Genomic DNA, 21,785 nt, shown 5'->3' with positions numbered 1-21,785 from the left:
CTTTTTCCACTCAAAGATGTATTTTGAGATAGCAGATCTGATCCTCACAATTCTCAGCAAGAATGTCACAAACCTGGGAACCAGATGTCAGGCTCACACCACTGTCTGCGCTGATCTGGGACTTTTTCTCCTCTGTCTCACCAAGGTCAAAGACGGGTTTGACTGCTTCAGGCCCTGAGTAGGGGAAGGCTTCTGGTTACTCAGTGCACAAAGGACAGAGGCAGGCTGGTGAAGGGAGTGAGACAGCAGCACAGCCTGGTCCCTGGCCTGTTCAGCATGTCCCAGTCACCTTTCCAGGGACTGCCCCTCTCAGGACCCACTGGAAGAAGCAGCTCCCAGATGCCTTCAGAACCAAGTAGGATGAATTAGACCTGGCGTCAAGGGGTTCTGCAGCCATCTTCTCAACCTGAGAAAATTTACGCAAATCACCTTAAAACAGGAAAGCTCCACAAACAAACGTCTAAACTGCATTCCACTGCACTCAAAAGAGTCAGAGTTTCACTGGTACCCGAAACCACTGAGGGGTCCCCAGGTCACTCAGTGGTTACCAAAGAAATGGCTCTAAAGGGGCTAGAAAAGGTTAGGCCCAATGAGATAAAGAAACCCAGCTGTTTCACTAGATACTGCCTATCCCGCCCTACAACTTCTACACCTGAGACAGAAACCACCCCCATTTTTTCCCCACCCACCCACAATGGTATGGCAGAAGGACAGAATGACAGAAAGCAAGAAAGCGTGCCTAGGCAAGCCACCAGGGAGAGTTGGGCAGCTACAGACTCAACACGGAGGGACAGCAACCATCTCTGCCAACTGTGCCCACAGGCATTCTAAAGGGTGAGGGAGATATCAGCCAATGGAGGGCACTGAAATAGGCAAACGTTCTCCCCACCAACTCTGAAACAATAGAGAACCAAGTTCCAAGGAATTTTACTCAGTAGACACCCTGATTACCGCCTGATTGCTGGGGGTGGGGGTGGTTAGAAGCAGCAGCCTATAAGCCATATACCTATGAGTCACATACCACCTACCTGCTTTAACTCAGTCCAAATACCCTCCCAAGAGTGAATTTTGGGTGAGGCTGACAAAAGGAGTCTGCCCCAACTGGGCCTGGGGAGTTGGCAGGTATGGGAGACTTGGGAACAGGAAGGGGCATTTGTTCCTTACTCTGTTTTTCCAAAGCTTTTTGCTTTTTCACTTCCTGGTGCTTGTTCCACAATTCTACCCCAGATGCAATGCAAGCAGGAGAGAAAGACAGACAGAGTCAGAGGCTGGTCAGACAGACGAAATGGAAACCCACCCACCCGAGTTGATTCAGTATCAGGCATAAGACTATAAGTCAAGAGATAAAAAGATACATTCATTTTGGCTTGGGGGGAGGTGAGGGGGAACCAAGAGATCCAATGCTTTCCCACAAATTCAGGAACCAGATTACGAATTTCGAATCCTAACCCCAACATGGTGTAAAATCCCCGCAGAAAGCTAGAGTGGAAGGGCCCTTTAAGAGCAAATATCTTCATTTTGGCACGAGGAAACTGATCCTAAAGAGGCTGGAGCACTTACTCCAGATCACGTAACTAAGAATCAGTTTAAACTTCCTACCTCCTCATGCTGTCTCTGCCAAATAAGCTTCTCCTTCTGGGAAACGGTAAATTCTAAAGATTCCAGATAAGATAGGTGATCACCTCGAGCAGCCAAAGGGTTTCAGAAGCATGAGCACAAACCTGTCTGATACACTGGATTGCACAGAGGCTAACTCAGTTACGATCCCTCCTGTGCTATCAAAATACAGCTCACCCTCAGAATCAGTGCTTGCCCTACCAAGAGACCATTCTTAGCCAGTCATCTGGAAAAATGCCTTGACTTGGTCAAAGAGCTGGTCATTTCAACTGATTTGGGATAGTAAAGGGAAATTAAGTTCCTCTCTTCCTTCCGAGAGAGGTGAGAGGAAACATAAAATAGTCGAGAATAGCATCTTAATAGGGGTAAAGAAGAAAGAACACCAATTACGGCAATTCTTTTCCTGGAAGAAGCTTTAGAGGTTACTTAGTGCAATCCCCTCATTTCACAGGTGAGGAGACAGAGACCCTGAGTGGGGAAGTGATCTGCCCAAAGTCGTATTCCCAGCTGGAGGAAGAACAGGAGTAAAACTCCAGGCCTCCAGGCTTACTGGTCGGTGCTTTCTATACAACATCACATCGGACAGGACAAAACCAGGGCTGACTGCCTCTTGGATGGTATTATGCTGGGCTACAGGAGTCTAGCTCCCCCTAAAAAGGAAACTGGTTCCTCATAACCATTTACGGGTCATGCATTAAAAAAAAAAAAAAAAAAAGAAAACCCATTGCTCCACTGCTTTCAAGTTGATTCCGACTCACTGTGACCCTACAGAACAGAGTAGAACTGCCTCACTGGGTTTCGAAAGATTCCAACTGCTGACCTTTCCGTTGGCAGGTGAGCTCTTAAACACTGTGCCAACAGGGCTCATGCATAAGGAACTGGTTATGGCAAAGGGGAATAAAATGAGAGCATATTGCTCAGGGACCTCAAACCAGAAAAAGAAAGACCTAACTTACATGACTCAAGGTCAAGTAGGGAGTGAGCCAAACAGGACTGATACCCAGAGAGCTCACTAAGGTGCCACCTTAGTGGGAAAAGAGAAACACCAAACACAAGCAAGTTCTTAGTCAAGTCTTGTGAGGAAGGGTTTAAAGAAGAGCTGACTCAGAAATCTATACCTCTAAGGTCCAGAACCCAAGGAAATGGGGTTGCCAGACAACCCTCAGGGGGGCAAATTCAAGGGCAGGTGGATGAGTGAATGGTTGAATAGGAGAAAACTGGCTTCATAAAAAAAAAAGGCCCAGACAATTTTAAAGGTATAGCCCAAAGATGCATACAGAAACTTGCCCAGGGAGCTCACGTGGCCTTTCTACTATGTGGCTGAGGAAATCCAGATGTAAATAAAAAGGGGGATCTGAGGGTGTATAGCTCAGACTCCCTGCACTAAGCCTCACTTGGCCCTCTAAACAAAACTTCTATTCTTCTTCTAAGATATGGATGGGGTAGCTGCAAATCAAACACAAGAGAAAGAAAAGTATCAAGAAATGCCATTGGAAATGAACACAGACTTGTCTCCCTCTCTGGAAAGCAAAGCATGGGGAAGAGAAAGGCAGGATTCTGGATGGATTGAGAGGAGGGAGGGATATTTAAGAACCCAGGACCCCTCCACCATACCAGACAGTGATACATACCAATAGACGCTACAAAATTCTCTTCCTTTAAACTTCTCGTGTCCAGTTCCTTAGGACCCTTTCCTGGAGCACTTAGTGCCCGAGGTCCCAGCTGGGGAACTCTCAGCTGTGTCATAGCCTTTGGGTCTCCCCGCCCAGCCAGGCCAGGGTCTTTGCCAACTGGTGTATTTACACTCTCTGTTGGACTTCTCTTCCGTTTGTCTGGTTCTGAGGAAAAGACCAAATATAGAAAGAGGTCAAAAGAGGTAGTGAGTAGGAATCGAGGTATGGAAATGAGGTGGGAAAAGCAAAGATACAAGAGGTTGTGGAATGGAAGAAGTACAAGGAGAGGAAAATTGACATTATTTTTCATGACAGAGAAACATCTACTACGTACAAACACGCGCAGGAAAATAAAATCCCGTAGCCTCATGGGAAGCAGCTTGGCATTGGGAAATTTGTCACAGGGGTAAGTAAGTTCACTCCCTTTTAGAGACAAGTGGGAGAGCTGTGGATGGCATGATGCTCATCAGGTACAATCCCTACCTTTACTATAGTAGTGGGTCTGGGCGATCTCCAGAAGCCCAAAGATGCTGGCCATGCCGCCCAGACCTGCATGGGCATAGGACTGCTCCAGACTTAGCACTGTGCACTTCAGCAGGTCTAACATTCCCTTGTACACCTTTCGACTGATCTCCTGCAACAATAACCCAGGGGCTGTTGTTGGCAAAACTGCCTTTGGTGTCCATGTCCCACTTCCTGGGGATTCCAATGCTCAACCCCAAACACTGACCACATCTGGGATGACGTCCTGCCGGGCATCTTCCTCTGACTGCACGGTGCGGTTCAGCTTGCTCAGGACAAAGACTCGCAGCTGCTCGCTCTCCAGCAGCCGTCGCACCTTTTTCATGTTGAGCCAGCCAACTCCCTGGCCATCCAGCACGCTGTGCACAACTTCCTTCAAGAACTGCTGGTTCTCACTATGGGGTCCACATACCACCTCTGTGGTCAACAGCTCCTTTGCAGAGCATCTCCCCTTTCACTTGGCTAGATATTTGCCTCCAGGGGCAAAACACAAAGCCAAGTGTCCGAATGTCTAAGTCCAGTGCATACCTCACCTCTCCAGATAACCTGGTTTGCCCATATACCCACTCTGCTGTTTCACCCTCCTCACCATGGTAAGCTATTACTGTTGCCTGGGGATTGAGTCAGGATGGGAAGTGCTGGCAAGAAATTGATTTCATCACAGTGGTTAAGAGCTACAGCTGCTAACCAAAAGGTCCGCAGTTTGAATCTACTAGCTGCTCCTTGGAAGGCCCATGGGGCAGTTCTTACTCTGTCCTATAGGGTTGCTATGAGTCAGAATCGAGTCGACAGCAATGGGATTTTTTACCGACTGGGAGCTTCTCTCCCACTCTTGAGCATCCCTCAAGTTCTGTACCAGAATCACCACCTCTACCAGAGAACTAGTAAAGCGGCTCTGCCATTTATTACCTAGAATTGCTGGATCGACCCTGGGGTGATGGAGGCTCTCTTTTCACTGTTGGGCTGTGTTTAATGACAGATGACTTCTGATCCACTAAGGCCCTCCTGTTTCCTAGAGCCGGGAAGGTAGGAATGAGAGACATCACTATCGTGGCCCAGTAGCTAGTGTCAGCACAGTTCTGGGAAGCCATGTTCCACACCCCTTCCCCAGAAGGGCTGGGTGAGCATGGCACCAGGGCATCACACATAGGTAGAAACCAGCCATGGCAATGTGGAGGAGGTGGGGATGGAGACCCAGGCCACTCCACATGCACCAGCAGCACACCCCATGGGCAAGCATGGGCGTCAGAGGGGACGGGGCAAGGCAGGTCACTCATGTGATGCCGCTTGCTCCATGAGGAGGATGGCCCTCAGGCAGACATGGAAGATGCTAGGAAAAAAAAGATCATGCACAGCTCACAGGCGAGACCCACCTTCACCACTCCCGGGGCTGGCTTCAGTAACAATCTCCATTAGAGTATTTAGCCCAAATACTGGGACACAAAATACACAATTAGTAGGTGCACCACGAGACCCCAACCCCTATACCCCTCAGTGGAGCATTCTCACAAAGCTTGTATAGTGCACATAAACCTTGGCTCTTAGGCCCCTTAGAGTTGGAAGCCTGATCCAAGTGGCAAGGAGCCAACAGAGGGCTCTAGGAAAGGCCATCCATTAAGGCTGTAGCCAGTATGGGCAGGATAAATGACACAGGGAGCCTTCAGGTGCTATACAGGCACATGCATGAAGGAGGGACCACTGGTTTTCATGAAATATCCGGCACAGGGGTCCAGAGGGCCTGCAGGTATGGATAGGCAAGGGACTCCTCTTGCAGACACGGTTGTGAGGAGTTGGGTGGGACTGTGGAGGTGTGAGGATGGGAGGTGGATGGGAGGAATCAGTGCAGCAAACGAGATGAAGCAACAGCATGCAACGAGAGTTTCAATTACTCTCCTCTGCAAATACACCATATGGAGAGCCAGTGACACTAACGCCTTTCCATCCCTAACTCACCTACTCATGTGTAGGTTCACTATAGTGGTGTTCTTTTTTTTTTTAGGTCTCCAAACCACCAGCTATGAATTCCTTTTGCCTATCAATCCTATGTTCCCATTCTCAACAAAGAACATTCCTTAGACCCCTAGCATTTTTAATCACTGGGGATGAGAGGCCAGGTAAAGAATACATGGTGCTGCTTCTCACTGCACTTCCTATCATAATTGGATATTTCAGCACAAAATCCACAGACAACAAACAAAAGTTAGATTAAATTCAGAAGAGTCCCTCAAACTGTCAGAGATCAGCAATTCAATCACTCCCCTCAGAAGCCAGCCAATACCACCTGGCCCACTCATAGGTCCTAAGTCGACGTACAGCCCAAGTAAGAGGCTTCTTGACTCTATGAATATTGCCGTCCTCTGGTGGCCAGCTCCCTGGGATGGAGTTCGTGCTGTAAGTTCATGCGGCAGCGACCTGGTGGTGACTACTGGCAGCTGATGATTCCTGTGTTAATTATGTAACTCTGACAAAATTCCCCCTAGAAGCACCAGTAATCCCAAAGTCGCCACTATCCTAAATGACATCAACAGAGTCTTCTCTCTAGCTATGGTTTCCATCTGACAACCAACAGGAGCCCACGGTGTGTGGTGAAAGCCATGAGAAGCGGTATGAGGGAAACAGCCAGTTCAAATGATTCATCATACACAGGGCTTCTGACAAGGACCCACAGGCCTGAAATATTTCCCAGGGAATCCTGGTTTGGCAAAAGAGGGGCTGCAGTTACCTTTCAGACTAGGGAAGGGCGTGGTCTTCTCTCGGGCACCTTTGGTGGGCAGTGTGAGGTTGGAAAGACTGAAGCTTGTGCTATGGTTCCGATATAGGCTGCCTATCAAAGGGGAGGAGGGTGTGAGAGCAATGAGTTAGGGGGGTAAATACTCACAGTGTTGCACTGTACTCTAATGGCTGTATATCATCATCTTCACCTTCCTCCTTTTCAAATACAACCCCAGTGCCTCTGATCTATGCTAGAGAGGATCATGTCTAACTTAGGACAAAGAAAGGCTTCACTGCCAGGATTGCTCATAGCCCAACAACAACTTTCTCTATCTCTCATAATAATATCCAAGTCCCTCATCCACTGCCAACACAGTGAAAGCCTGTAGTTGATGTGCCTTTGGTCTGACATTGGTGCTGTCCCTGGCTTCTGAGAAAACTCACCATCACAATGACGCTATGTCGGCTCTCTCTAGTCCCCAGTCTGTCTTGAATCTCTAACTGACACCACCCCTCATATGAGAAAATATTCTCTATGCACAAAGGTAAATCTTGTACAGATTTCAAAGCATGTTCTTTGAAATCTGTACAAGATTTACCTTTGTGAAAGAGTCCTTCATCAGGCAGAGAAGGTACTGGATATACACACAAACCAAATTTGACCGGGATATTTCCATAAAATACATATACAAGGGTGTGGTTTTTTAACATAACACACATTTCTTAGCTGATCATTCTGCAATCTTACCTGAAATAGACTGAAGCCTCCAGGTGTGAAAATAATGGCTAATCTGTCCCTGTTCTGAAAACACCTCATTCAGTATCACCCAAAGTGTCTGAACTGGGGCTCGATAATGGCCACCCAGCCCTGCATTTAAAGTTCTAAGCAACATTTGCCATAGCCGGGCCCTACCATAGAGAAAATGGAACAGGAGAATGAGAGCTAAAGGCACTTACTGGCAAAAGACATGATGCCCCCGAAGCCCTCGGTGCTGTTGTTGGAGACAGTAGAGTTGGGAGAGCTCGCTCGAGAGTCTGACTCTGCATCTGAGTCACTCGCCAGTTTCAAGCTGTTGGGCCGCAGCAGCTTTTGAGTCCTTGGAATGCACAGTGGCACCTATAAGCCCCAGGCAGGAGTACCTTTTCTTGGGAATATGGGCCTTAAGCTACTCACTATGCCCTTCCCCAAATTCCTAAATCCCTAGCACAGAGTACCACCCTCTGGGGCTGGCAGGACCACAAGGGCATTCGGGCTTCCCGGACTTTCTGATTGCCCCTCGCCCAGGGCCTACATTAGTGAGGTCCTTCAGTCACCCATCTAGAGGGGATCCCCAGGCTCTCACCGATTGCCACTGACATGTTGGCTGAATCGGGGAGTGTAACTTTCCCCCTGCTCATCATCATCTTCCTCAGGGGGAAAGCCATATTGGGGCTCGAAGTACGGATTATCATAGGTTCGTCGGCACACTGACCCCTCTCCAATTTCTGTCTGACGCCTGTCCACGTGCGATCTGCCAATGCTGGGAGGCACGGTAGGGAGGGACTTGGAGACGCCTAGAGCTGCCTTAACATCCATCTCCGAAGAGTCAGCAGGTTCCTAGGGGCCACATTAAATAAGAAGGGGTCACCCGCTGCCCATTAATGCTTTCCCGTATCCTCAGTTTTAGTAGGGCTGGGTCCCACCTGTCAGATTCCTAAGGAATGTGTGGGAAAAAGTCCCTATGACACCCCTGTTCTCTCCCTCCACAAACTACGTGAGGGGGATCTTAGCTACACTCTGAACGAAACCCAGTGACCTCCTTCTGGGGTCAGCACTGTTTCTGACAGGCCCTGAGCTACAGGACGTATGGAAATGGAGACAGGAAGATGGAGAGGGAAAGAGGCAAATCGATACACCATGACTTTCCTGATAGAGATTATAAGGCCCACATCCCAGACAACAATTCTCACTCATCCAGCCACCGCATCCTCACGTACAGAGTGGGCTCCACGGGTGAGAGTGCTGGGGCTACTGCTGGCGGTGGTGCTGGAGCTAGAGCGCTGGGGCACGTTTTCCTGGGAGGTCTCGCTGTCTGGGCCAGGTTCTTCAGCTTCCTTCTGGTTCTGCAGCTCAGCGATCTCCACCTCACTGGCATCCCCCAGTGCCGCGTGCGTCAGAGGGTCTACATCTGCCAAACCCAAGGGCCACAGCTACAGACCCCACCACCTCAGAACCCCAAACCCTGCTCAGGGCTGGCCAATTTCCCCAAGTACACTTACTAGGAGTATCCCCATTGATGTCACACTTCATCATCTCACTGACGAAGTCGCCGAGTGATGAGTAAGAAGAGCTTGAGTCATCATAGTCCATACTATCACTGCCACTGCAGAATGAGGAGTGTTAAAAAAAGAAAAGAAGGGGCAGGGGAAAGAATCAGCAATCAGCACAAGGAAAAATAAAGGAGCACTCCTAACTCAAAGCCAGGAAACAAAATTAAGTAAGCTAAGAAAAAACAATCAGCCAAAATATAATCCAAGGCTTCAAAGACTGATGTCTAAATCCTATGAGATTTTGCCCCACTGTGCTAAATAAGGAGCCCTAGTGGTGCACTGGTTAAGAGTTTGGCTGCTAACCAAAAGGTCGGCAGCTCAAATCCACCAGCTACTCCTTAGAAACCCTATGGGGTTGCTATGAGTCAGAATCAACTCGAAGGCATCGGGTTTGGTTTGGCGGGAAATAAGGGCTGGTTGAGAGCCTCCTTACCTCAAAAAACTGTTGTGTTGCCATAAGGGTTGCTCACCTGTCATCAGTGGGGTCAGAGTCAGAGTCCCGTTCCGGTGGCACACTCAGGGCCTCAGCCAGCTGGGAATTGCCATCATAGACTCGATAATTGATGGGCTGCAGCTGATGAGCATACCATTTTGGCTTGTCACCAATTAGGGCTGGATCAAACATATCTACCCAAAGAGAGAAAAGAATAAAGTCAGCAGCAGGGAAAAGGCGGCAAGCAGAACATAAAAGAAATGTAGGAAAAAGTCTAAAGCAAAACAGGAATGGAAACGGCAGGTCGGAGATTAGAAAGGGAAAAGGCAAAGGGGTGAGCAATTGGGAAGACAAAGGCCAAAGATGAGGCAGGGCCGAGGGTAGGTGGACTCACTATTGTGAATTCGCTGAAAGGCATAGTTGGTGGGGTTAAGGATCCATTCTCCAAAGTACTCCACAGCCTGTGTCCTGGACAATTTCTCAGCAAATGGAGTCTGCCGGGGACGTGAGGCTAGAAAGGAGCCAGCCTGAAAAGCTACCACAGGCCGAGGGAAGAGGCGCAGGGTACGTGTGTGCATCTGAAAACCCTGTAGCACGTTAGGGGAGTTGAAGAAACGTACCATGGCCACTCTGGGGAAGAAGGGAATAGTGAGATCATTTGAGTTCCATATCCTGCAGAGTGAGGACTCCTACAATCCAGGGTCATCTTAGACCACCTCCCAAAGCCTCAAGCTTCTAACATCAAGGGAAGAGATATCTTGATGAATCACGGACCTACCTCTTTATCCAAGGTCTAAAAGACCTGAAAGTGGGATGAACTATTTTCTCTCTTCGCTTTTACTAAGGTGGCAAGCATGAGCCAAATATCATGCCCGTGTTATATGTAAAGAAACTCTGGATAAGGGAGGTAGTCTGCCCCAAGGTCACTCAGAGAGCAAAGGGAACAATTTAAGGACTCATGATTGTATGGTCGACTCGCTCTTACCTAGTTGCAACATCCACAGAATCCACATCATTGCCATAGATGAGTGGATTGAATTCAGTGGAAGGCGTGGACTGCAGGTCGTTAGAGGGCCTTCCCAAGAGAAGTGGGATCTCCTGGCCCTCATGAAATTTCTCCAGATTGAGGATGGGCTGGGTGTTGAGGCTCATGCTGGCTAAGGCCTGTGGAACAACAAGAAATTCCTGGTATAAGGCTGCTCCCTGGGAGGCTAGCCAAACTCATCTCCTAGGCAAGTGACTTCTTAAAGTTTTCTACATCACGCTCTCTGCTAGAAACATTCTGGAACAAAGAACTGGGCTAATTTTCAAATCATGGCCAACCTGTTTCAGAGCCTGCATCTTTGAAATAAGAATTCAAATATTTTAGCTTTTGGAAAATAATCTGAATGGTGGTGATGACTCAGCCATTCTAGCTCAAGGCAACTTGATCAAATCTGAAGTCCAGGGTATAGTTTTAAAATGTATTTTTGCCATGAAATCTTATTTTTCAATTGAAGCTTTATATGGAAACAAAACAAAACAAAACAAAAACAACATGTAAAAGTGGAGTTTCTCTGAAGGCCATAGGGAACCCTGGGCCTCAAGCGCTGAGTGCTCCCAACTCTGAATCAGCTGCTAAGAGGCTCCATGGAGCAATGCTTCTCAAACTTTAATGAGCCCAAGGATTAGCTGTGGATGCTGTTAAAGTGCAGAGCTTAATTCAATAGCTCTTGGATGAGTCTGCACGTCTAACAGTCTCAGGTGATGCTAATGCTGCTGGTCTCTGACCCACATTTTGAGGAGCAAAGGTCAAAATACAGGATTAATGAACCCAAGGACCTCAGCTCTTACAATCATTCGAAGTATAATTCTACCAATCAATTCCTCCATCTCATTAGTCATAGTAAGGCAATCACCAATGAAAACAGCAAGTGAAGGCAGCTAGAGAACTTTCTGAACTTGCAATCCTCACCAGGCAGTAACACCATATCATATTACGTCAGGTCAGGCGCATGAAGCAAGTGAAAACGCGAGGGGTGATACAAAATGACTCATTTAAATCCTAACAGCTCTCATCGAGAGGTACTATCAAGTGCCTCGGACAACACAGAGATTCCTGAAGACCCTTTAAAAGGGAACAGAGATTCTGAAAAAAGATAACAGTACTACCTACTGGTGATCTACGCAACACACAGAGCAGGGCAAGGGGTGGAGCCTTGCCATGTTTACCTCCAGATACTGGGTTCAGCATGCAGAAGAAGAAGAAAATCAATCAATGAAAAATGAATTTAAGAGATTACTTGAAGAAAGGAATTTTAGAAGAAAGGATGCTATAGGCACCTAGGGATCAATTCAAGAAGAAAATATGAAAGGAGCTGGATTGTCCAAACTACTAATTTCCATCTTGCAAGGCTGAGAGAACACTCTCAAGCCATAAAGAATGAATGGCAGGCAGACGTGACAAAAAACAGGAATTGATGGGCTATTTTATAAATCATCGTAAGTATTAGAGGGTGGTAGGGCATACAATGAATTAGAAGGAATCTAAAAAGCCTTTTCTGGGATAATATTCAGGCTGCTACCCAAAGATGGAATGTAACTCTTCTTAAGCCCATCCTTGGCCACAAAAATCAATTCCACTTGAAGTCTACAAGAAAACTAGCTCTTCGAATAGCTATCTTCCTACAGCAATCTGACAGCATCTATTGCTCACCTTTTTTCTTTCATTCTTCACCTACCTGCTTTAAATGTTTTTTCAGCTCTAATGATTCTGGTTCTGGCAGGATGGGTAGCACTTCCGCATTGGTGGGGGCAATCACCTGCATCAGAGAAAGGTAATATGCATCCTGAGAATTGCTCAGGAGTTTCTCTTACGTCTCGGTAAATAACAAGGATAGAAAGTTGTATATGTAGTAATCTGATCATATATATAATGAATACACACGAGTTACGTATACACAGATATATAACATACACACATCTGAAAGGAAATGTACCTAAATGTTATTACTGATTATCTCTACCCACATAATATGATTATAGTTATTTCCTTCCTTATATTTATTTGTATTTTCTAAAGCTTTACAAGGAATGTGTATGTATATATGATATATGCTTGTATAAGAGGGCTTCCTACCAAACTTTGGAAGAAGCCCTCGTGGTGCAGTGGTTAAGCACTTGCCTGCTAACCGAAAGGTCTACAGTTTGAACCCCCCAGCCACTTCGGGGGAGAAAGATGTGGCAGTCTGCTTCCATAAACATTTACAGCCTTGGAAATCCTATGGGGCAGTTCTACTCTGTCCTATAGGGTTGCAGGTTTTAACAGGACCAAACTCTGAATCTACTCACACTGCAGTGTTAACAGAAATTTTTTTACAAGTCTACACTAAAAGACAGTTTCATACTGGAAACCATATCCCCAGGAAAGCCTTTAGGAGATCACCTACACATATGTGATGGTCCCACAACCACAATTGCCCTACTGCTCTTGGAGGATGGGGTACAGGGGGAGCATTTAATTTTGGCAAAACTAAATCCTGCCATTCTTTGAGTCCTAACCAAGGGTCTTTTTGTACAACTTACTGTTTGGCCAGTAAAGTAAAAAGTAGCATTAAAATTTTGGTTTCAATGAGTCTCACAATAGGAATCACCCACCAACTTAGGAGCCCTTCCTGGGGGTAATCTAGAAAAACAAAACCCAATCCTATTCCAGGCTCTGCCATGCCTCAGCCAAGAATCTCACCCTACTGCTGTCCAGATCCACTAGCCATACATCATCAGGCATTTTGAAGTCCAGTTTGTAGAGGAAGAAGCTGGCAGGGACCCCAATGATGTATGGGGTTGGAGCCAAGAGCAGCTGTAGGAAGGACAAAGAAGAAACAGAGAATAAAACCTATCATGATCAATCTCACTTATCCAGTCGGGATTTTTCTAGATAAGGAAATGCAGGTGCACAATCCCTTTTCCAAAACCCTTGAGGCCAAATGTGTTTCAAAATTCAGAATGTTTCAGATTTTAGAAAAGTAACCCAGTGCATATTGTGCATATTATATAACACCTGCAGCGGGGTTTGGGCCAGCAGTCTATAATCATTAGCCATGATAAATAAATCCTAATAATACCATAGGTTTTGCCATCAAATCAGTTCACATCGGGTCAGATTTTGCCAACAAATAAGTTATAATTACAGACTAGGGGCCAATACTGACTTAAATAGAGGTGACAAAATCAGAAGACACCTGGAGACTCACCTGCTCTGCCGATGCCATGCAGGTGGGAAGCAGTGGGATAACAGGAAACATATACTCCAAGGGGTAGATCATTGCCACGAATGCCATCACAGACATAGAAAGTGCGTTGTAGTCTCGGGACTGTAGCACCACCTGCCGCCAGCCATATCATAAGGATCACTCAACAACATAAAATAAGATTTTGTAAAAATAGCTTCCAACACAACTTCATTTCCATTTCACCATGCCTACAGTTTCAGGAGCTTAGTTTCCGCGATTATCACTGCCCCATGCCCCAGTGTGCCTGCCACCTTGCAACCCGAGGACAGTAATAACCCTTTCTGGAATCACTCCCTTACCTTCTGTGATGGATTCAATTGCATTCCCCAAAAATATGTGTCAGCTTGGCTCGGCCATGATTCCCAGTGTTGTGTGACTGTTCACTATTTTGTCATCTGATGTGATTTTCCCATGTGTTGTAAATCCTATCTCTATGACGTTAATGAGGCAGGATTAGAGGCAGTTATGTTAATAAGGCAGGACTCAATCTACAAGATTAGATTGTGTCTTAAATCAATCTCTTTTGAGATATAAAAAAAACAAGCAAGAGAGACCAGGGGACCTCATACCACCAAGAAAGTAGTACCAGGAGCAGAGTGTGTCCTTTGGACCTGGGGTCCCTGTATGGAGAAGCTCCTAGTCCAAGGGAAGATTGATGACAAGGACATTCCTCCAGAGCCAACGGACAAAGACAGCCTTCCCCTAGAGCTGACACCCTGAATTTGGACTTCTAGCCCACTAGACTGTGAGAGAAGAAACTTATCTGTTGAAGCCACCCACTTGAGGTATTTCTGTTATAGCACCACTAGATAACTAAGACAGAATTTGGGACTGGGAGAGTGGGGTGCTGCTCTAACAGATACCTGAAATGTGGAAGCAGCTTTAAAACTGTGAATGAGTACAGGCTGGAAGAGCTTTAAAGTGCCTAATAGTAAAAGCCTAAAATGCCTTGAAAAGACTGCTGGTGGAATTATGGACATCAAAGACAATTCTGGTGGGGACTCAGAAGGAAGTGAGGAGAGCTGTCACATCGGAGACGGTGCAGACTGCAAGAAGCGCCATCGGAGAAATGGCAGTAGCAGAGAAACAGCAGCAGCAGACCAGTGCAAGGCAGCATAGGAGCTGACACACAGAGTAAGACAGCTGAGTGCCTTTGCACAGGAGGTTTCCGGGCAGAGTGGGGTGCCTCCAGGCACTTATCAGTGAAGCTAGGCTTGCCCAACCATGGAGCAAGAGAGCTGAGGGCCTTCTGGTTGAAGTTTACTGAGGGAGTGGGGTGCCTCCAGGCACTTATCAGTGGAGCTAAAGAGCTTTGGAACACTTGCCCCAAAAGGGCAGATGTGGGCGACAAGGCCTGACAGGCTGAGAGGCCAAGGAACCAGGAAGCAGAACCTGAAGAGACAAGGAACACAGGAAGCAGAACAGCCTTCAGTCTCAAAGGGTAGGGTCACAACCTCAGAGGTCACAAAGGGTGGAGCCATGGCCTCTAGGGCTTCAAAGAGTGGGGCCACAGCTTCCCGGATTTCAAGGAGTCAGATCTTTACCAACTCGTTTCTGGAGTGCGGGGCTGCTGTTCAAGAGTGGCAGCGGGATGGGGCTGGATCCACTGCTAAAGCTGAGGGGTCAGGGCTGCCATGCCCAAGGGGCAAAAGAACAGGGCCTGCCAGGGCCCAGGGGGTAGAGTTATCACTCAGATGGACTAGGAGAATGGGGCCACCAAAATGTGAGGAAGCAGAATTGCCGTTCCAGTGGGCCTGGAAGGCGGAGCTGAAGCCCAGGGTTGAGGAGCTTCCACCCTGAATCCAGAGAGTGGCTCAGAGTCTGAAGGGCAGGGACACTGCATTAATAGTCTCAGAGAATGATTATTTTCAAGACTTGAGAGCTAATGTAATGTGTTCTCCTGACTTGCTTGGTACCTGTTATCCCTTCTTTCCCTTCAATTTCTTCCATTTGTAATGGAAATGTCTAGCTTATGGCTGTTCCACCATTGTACTCTGGAAGCAGATTACTCATATTCTAGATTTCACAGATTAGGGGGAATTTTTGGATTTTAGACTTGGAGTTGATTTAAGACTCTTGCTATGATATGATGAGGTGAATATGTTTTATATGTAGCAAGGATGGGGGGCCAAAGGGTGGAATGTCATGGATTGAACTGTGTCCCCCAAAAATATGTGTCAACTTGGCTAGGCCACGATTCCCAGTATTGTGTGATTGTTCACCATTTTGTCATCTGATGTGATTTTCCCATGTGCTGTAAATCCTACCTCTATGATGTTAATGAGGAAGGAGTAGAGGCAGATTATTTAATGAGGCAGGACTCAATTTATAAGATTAGGTTGTATCTTAAGTCAATCTCTCTTGAGATATAAAAGAGAGAAACAAGCAGAAAGACTGGGGGACCTCATATCACCAAGAAAGTAGTGCCAAGAGCAGAGCATGTTCTTTGGACCCAGGGTCCCTATGCCAAGAAGCTCCTAGTCCAGGGGAAGACTGATAACAAGGACCTTCCTCCAGAGCCAACAGAGACAGACAGCCTTCCCCTGGAGCTGACACCCTGAATTTGGACTTCTAGCCTACTAAACTGTGAGAGAATAAACTTATTTGTTGAAGCCATCCACTTGCGTATTTCTGTTATAGCAGCACTAGATGACTAAGACACTGTCCTAGTTCTTGTACCCCCATTCCAGGGCCACTCATTGAAACAGAAACCAGTCAAACCCACTACCATCGAGTCAATTCTGACTCATAGCAACTCATAGGGTCTCCAAGGCTGTAAATCTTTACAGAAGCAGACTGCCACATCTTTCAACCATGGAGCGGCTGGTAGGTTTTAACTGCCTACTTTTTGTAGCCAAGTACTTTTAACCACTGCGCCACCAGGGCTGCTCAATGAAACAGAACTATTGGTGTTTCCAGAGAATGAGAACAGTATAGTTAGGGATAATTCAATGGAGTAGCAAGCCCTCTACAGACATGTCACATGATTTAAAAAAAAAAAAAAAGCGCATTGCTGTTGAGTTGATACCAGTACCTAAATTCAGCCCACACCTACTAAGCACCTGCTGTATACCAGGCATTGTGTTTCCTCCTGGAGACAAAGAGATGAAAAAGACACAGTCCTTGTCCTCAAAGAGCTCATGGTCTAGCCTCTACTCTGACAAAGCCCTTCCCCTAGAAAGCTGGCCCTCTCACCTTGTGCTCTAACAGGATGCAGGTTAGCACCTGAAGACAGGCGTCCACACCCAGAAGTTCCAAGGGAAGGTGCAATGGGAAATCCACTAGGTTGAATCGAGAGGGGTCTGGCAGAGCAAAGGTCAGAGCTGGCTGGAGCTCCTGGGGTAGGACCTCAATGTCTACTCGCTTCTGCCCAGAGACAGGTACTGGAGAGCGCAGCAATCGATAGATCCAGGCCTCGATCTCTCGAAGGTCATGCAGAAGGGCACTTGACTTCTCCTCCACCAGCAATGATCCAGTGAAGATGCGCCACATGGTGTCCCTGAGGAGCAGCCAGCAGGAAACAGACACATAAGCATCAGGAGTTGATACCCCACTGCAACCCAATATAGCCAACAAGGGTAGAATGATGACAATTGTAAAAGGAGTACCATTAGTGAAAGTTACTCTTTGGGCTCAGATAGGATCAGAGGGTATATACAAGGCAAAGAATAAGTGTGTTAATAATGTATGTATGGCAGGACTTCTTGTCCTACCCACCATGAAACATCAAATTCCTCAGGACTGCTTCAAATGAAATTATGGCAGGAGATCTAACTCTGCAGCTATCTTTTCCTTAGTAAGAAAGAACTAACACAAAAATATATCGTTAGCTGCCATCGAGTGGGCCCCCAACTCATGGCGACCCCATGCACAAAGGAACGAAACACTGCCTGATCCTGCACAATCCCCATGATTGGTAACACATCAGACTACTGTGATCCAGAGGGTTTTCGCTGGATGATTTTCAGAAGCAGACCACCGGGCCTTTCTTCCTAGTCCACCTTAGTCTGGAAGTTCTGCTGAAACCTGTTCAGCATCATAGCAATAAGCACGCCCCCGCTGACAGATGAGCGGTGGCTGCTCGTGAGCTTCACCGGCCGAGAACCTCCCACATGGAAGGTGAGAATTCTACCCCTGAGCCACTGCTGCCCTCTAATAGTACGGAGCTTGCTTAAATAGGTCTGAAAGACCTCTGGCTTGAGGAAATTTTCTAAGCCCCTCAAGCCCAATTATACCTGACCCTTCTGAGGGTCAGTGGCAAACTGCACCTTTGTATGCCTCGAGGAATGCCCAGCTTCTTCCCCAGAAGTCGCTCGCTACAGCAGTCCACCAGACGTTTGAGGGTATACAGACACTCTCGGAAGGTGGAAAAGAAGGGATAGTGGCTGAGCACACACAGGGACGTCAGGGTGCTGTTGCGGGAACGGCTTCCCCCCTTGGCCCGACCCTTGCCCCGAGGAGACTGGTTCACATCAGGGGTGGAGTCGGCACTGGGAGGCTGCAGGGATGAGCCACTCTCGGAGCTCTCAGTGCCAGCCTCTTCGGAGACACACGTGGCACGGGTTCCTTCCTTCCCACGGGACCCTGCCCCAACTTCCCCCTTTTCCTTAGGCATTCGCTTTTGGAAGGAGCGGTAGAAGTTAACACAGATGCCATAACGTGTGACTCCAGTGTCCTTGTCAGTGAGGGTGAAGACAAAAGATGTATCATCCCTCAGGCTCATGCGCCGCTGCCGAACACTCAGACAGCCCTCTGGCTGGCAGAAGAACACCACATCAGGGGGCAGCGGAAACTCGGCATGATCCTCTAAAGGGTAGCGCCGTAGCAGTTCAGGAGTCTGGGCCACGCTGTCACTGCTCGGATGCCTGAAGAATATAAAAGCAAATTCAGCAGCCTGAAGGGATAGAAAGCGTGTTCAAATTTTAACCAAAGTCAACAAATAAAGCTCAATATGCTATTTTAGATAAAGTAATCTAACTGTAGAGCCTTGGAAAACATAGGTGCTGCTAGCCATATTTAGCTGGTAGGCTAAATGAGGTCTGCACTGTCATGGAGACATCTAACCTAAAACGAATAGAAAATTGCTACAATAAAATTATCACTAACCCAGTGCCGTCGAGTCGATTCCGACTCATAGCGAACCTATAGGACAGAGTAGAACTGCCCCATAGAGTTTCCAAGAAGCACCTGGCAGATTTGAACTGCGGACCCTTTGGTTAGCAGCCGTAGCACTTCACTAACCCCTTAAAATTAACAGCACGTTTCAAGGTGTATTAACTGATCTATTAGCAAAAGAGAACATGTAGATAGCGGAGCACAATGTACTTTTCCTTTTTACAAAGTAAGGAAACTGGAGAATAAAGAGTATATTTGCTCAAGATCACAAAGGTCCTACTTAAGAGCAGAGTTTTGCTGTCTCTATTGCTCAAGGCCAATACTCTCAGTACACCTGACTGTGTTGTTTTCACTACTGTTCCTATCAGGGTAAAATAATAGAGGAAGGATAAGATATGCAAAAAGACACAGTAATGAGGAAGGGGAATAATTGCAGATTTTGTGGCTATCCCTGATAACAAGACAAAAATAAATCTTTTTGATTACCTGGCCCCAACGATCACTAGATAGTCAAGTAACCGAGGACAGAGCTTCTTTTTTTGCACCATGGTTCCTATGCATCAGTTCATCTCAGAGAAACTTCAGCGCAGCAAGTAAGAGGTCAAAGTTCCCAGGGGGAATTCTGATAGTATCTGAAAATGCAAGTCTAAAAGGAAAAGGCACTGGTAAGACAGATCCATTGCTGTGCCCAAGAGACTCATCCCTCTCAACTTCTTCCCGGGCAAGGGCATAGGTCACAAGGTCTTCCATTTTAGTACTAAAGATACGAGAATATGACACTTTCCTAATCTAGAACTCTAAACTTAAGAGCTCACAGAGTCATATGTCATGAAATAGGATAAATGGCTCACCTCCCCATCTCTACAAACTAGCTTATTTCCAGCCTAGCCCTTGGGGCTCTATTTCTGAAAAACAGACCCAGGCAGTCTAATCTGGACTCTGTCATTACAATAACAAGAATTAAGTCACTTACAAGGCTGTTCCAGGGTGGATCAGGATCAAACCAGACTCTCTGACCAGCACTAACCACACTTCTAGGTCTAAATGGAAACCTAGTTATTCTTTGCTCCAACAGTCTGCATTGAGCTTGAAGTGAAACTACATACAAACTGTATAGTTAACTGCACTCAGACAATAACAACAGCTGGCTCTTCTACCTCATACAGTCTTAAAGGAAGGATGTCTATGCTTCAATTGTTTCAACTAAACCACATTTCTCCTTCAAGCAAGAAAGGGGGCCTAGTGGCTACTGCTACTAGCTCTGCCCTTGGTGCTGAATCATAGCCTTTCTCCTCTTTTCAGGTCCCAGGATTGGAATCAGTAATATAATATATACAGATGAGGTCTCGTCCTACTATATCCTACAGGCATAAGGAAGTAGATGCAGAGATGGCAGGATTTTTGCAAGGAGGAAGGAAAGGTGGTCAGAGAGATGCCTAAACTCTAGTGCTAAAATCAGGAAAAGCTTTAAAAAAAAAAACCCGTTGCTGTCGAGTGAATTCCAACATAGTGACCCTATAGGACAGAGTAGAAACTGTCCTGTGGAGTTTCCAAGGCTGCAGTCTTTAAGGAAGCCGAATGCCACATCTTTCTACCACGGAGCAGCTGGTGGGTTTGAACCGCCATCCAAGCGCTTAACCATTGCGTCACCAGGGCTCCTTAGGAAAAGCTTACATGGTCTTAATTTATCCCCCTGTTGGGTCTCCATACACTTCTCTAAATAAAATGATCCACTCCACTACAAGGCTATTTCCAGTGCTTCCAGGATTCCACCTCTGTGCTCTGCACGTGGTCACACTAAGACCTTGTTCACTGTACACCCAGAGAGAATCTTATTAAACTACACGCACACGCACACTCATGCACCACTCCCTTGTTTGCTACTGTGTGTGCTCCCACACATACAGACAGATACACATTCCCTGTATGCTTAAGGCCCTATTTGATCTAGATAATGAGTACAGGCTCTATCTTTCTTCTCCTCTACCTAATAATAAACAAAACCTATTCATATCACCTTTCAAATCCCCAAAATACTGTTCCCTCCTTGCCCTTGCTCCCTACAGAGGGCCTGCAGGTAATAGGATTCATTTTTGTCTCCATAGTGACTCTGGCTCCCAGTACTATTTATAGCAGAGTCATAGCCCCTCCCCTGCTTGGTGACCGCACAGTGCTAGCAGCTGCTACTCCAGAAAAGGCCAAGGCCCCTAACAATTCATTCTTCTTGAACCTGAAGACCCCTCTTCCACTAACAGTACCTGCTAAGAATTAGCTTGTCTTCTCTCCCATATGTCATTAGTTTGTACTTATTCTAATTCTGGCTTTTGATAGAGCTATCTCCTCACCAAATAAGCAAAATCAAATTCTGGAAAATACCATATACTCATTTCTAGGCATCACCCCTGCTTAATGAACCCAAACAGTCCTTTGGTTCCCAACTGCTATGGAGTCATGAGCATACTGCAGAAGGTGGGGCACAGTGACAGAGCTGAGCTCAGCTCTTCCCAAGCAGAATGAAAGGGGAGGGATATAGAAAACTGAGATGAAAGATGGGTAAAAGCATAGTTCGTTCTATAGCGAATTACACAGAAAATGCCTGGGAAAAGAACCAACATATCTTGAAATAAAAGAGTTTACAGGACCAGGGCTCAATTCAAAGCTAAGGCTTAAAATCTATGTTTACATTGAAAACCAGGAGTCCTTTCCTATCAAAATCTCAAAGATCACATCTGAAGCATCTCCTGCTAAAATCTTAGGCATCACGCCATGAGCCTTGGGGGGGATCCCAGTTTCTCTCCACTAAGAACCATTTGATAAAACTCAGGTTATTACGATGCTCTACAGTCCTAATTTTCCAGAGCCACGTGAACCCTGGGATCTTGTAACGAGTCTAGCTACTAGTGATTGGACAGGTCCTAGTCCACCATTCATACCTCATCAACAGCCACTGCCTCCACTTATTCAGACTGCAGAGACAACCAAAAATTACACAACCACCCCCACCGCCCCCCATTTCCTCCTCCTTCCCTTCCCCACAAAGACTCTAAATCGTCCAGCACCACACCTCTTCTAACCAGGCTTAGATTCTGCCTCTTGCCTCAACTATATTTACTAAAGCGAACTCCCTGGTTC

The 21,785-nt window shown here is 46.6% G+C and overlaps 1 protein-coding gene across 16 annotated transcripts in view; it reads right to left on the bottom strand.

The window, feature by feature from the left end:
- Window positions 1–19,230, bottom strand: part of MADD (MAP kinase activating death domain) — a 45,847-nt gene extending 26,617 nt beyond the window's left edge. For 9 of the 16 annotated variants that reach the window (XM_049891130.1, XM_049891114.1, XM_049891115.1 and 6 more), the window contains exons 1-19: window positions 19,140–19,230; window positions 17,807–18,403; window positions 16,734–17,037; window positions 13,500–13,631; window positions 12,992–13,105; window positions 11,988–12,068; window positions 10,253–10,431; window positions 9,662–9,897; window positions 9,305–9,461; window positions 8,784–8,887; window positions 8,502–8,692; window positions 7,868–8,121; window positions 7,482–7,621; window positions 6,535–6,636; window positions 4,722–4,824; window positions 4,021–4,207; window positions 3,774–3,924; window positions 3,249–3,455; window positions 74–174 (exon numbers count right to left, since the gene is read on the bottom strand). In XM_049891130.1, coding sequence (XP_049747087.1) covers window positions 74–174; window positions 3,249–3,455; window positions 3,774–3,924; window positions 4,021–4,207; window positions 4,722–4,824; window positions 6,535–6,636; window positions 7,482–7,621; window positions 7,868–8,121; window positions 8,502–8,692; window positions 8,784–8,887; window positions 9,305–9,461; window positions 9,662–9,897; window positions 10,253–10,431; window positions 11,988–12,068; window positions 12,992–13,105; window positions 13,500–13,631; window positions 16,734–17,037; window positions 17,807–18,403; window positions 19,140–19,201 — 3,402 coding nt within the window. In that variant the 5' untranslated portion in view covers window positions 19,202–19,230. The remainder of the gene's footprint in view (window positions 1–73; window positions 175–3,248; window positions 3,456–3,773; window positions 3,925–4,020; window positions 4,208–4,721; window positions 4,825–6,534; window positions 6,637–7,481; window positions 7,622–7,867; window positions 8,122–8,501; window positions 8,693–8,783; window positions 8,888–9,304; window positions 9,462–9,661; window positions 9,898–10,252; window positions 10,432–11,987; window positions 12,069–12,991; window positions 13,106–13,499; window positions 13,632–16,733; window positions 17,038–17,806; window positions 18,404–19,139) is intronic. The other 7 variants (XM_049891119.1, XM_049891120.1, XM_049891121.1 and 4 more) reach the window with 3 other exon arrangements.
- Between the last annotated feature and the right edge of the window lie 2,555 nt (window positions 19,231–21,785).

The sequence above is a fragment of the Elephas maximus genome, chromosome 7 (assembly GCF_024166365.1).
Source record: "Elephas maximus indicus isolate mEleMax1 chromosome 7, mEleMax1 primary haplotype, whole genome shotgun sequence".
Lineage (NCBI taxonomy): Eukaryota > Metazoa > Chordata > Mammalia > Proboscidea > Elephantidae > Elephas > Elephas maximus.
The sequence above is the reverse complement of the archived record's forward strand: the minus strand, read 5'-3'. Positions and strand labels throughout refer to the sequence as shown.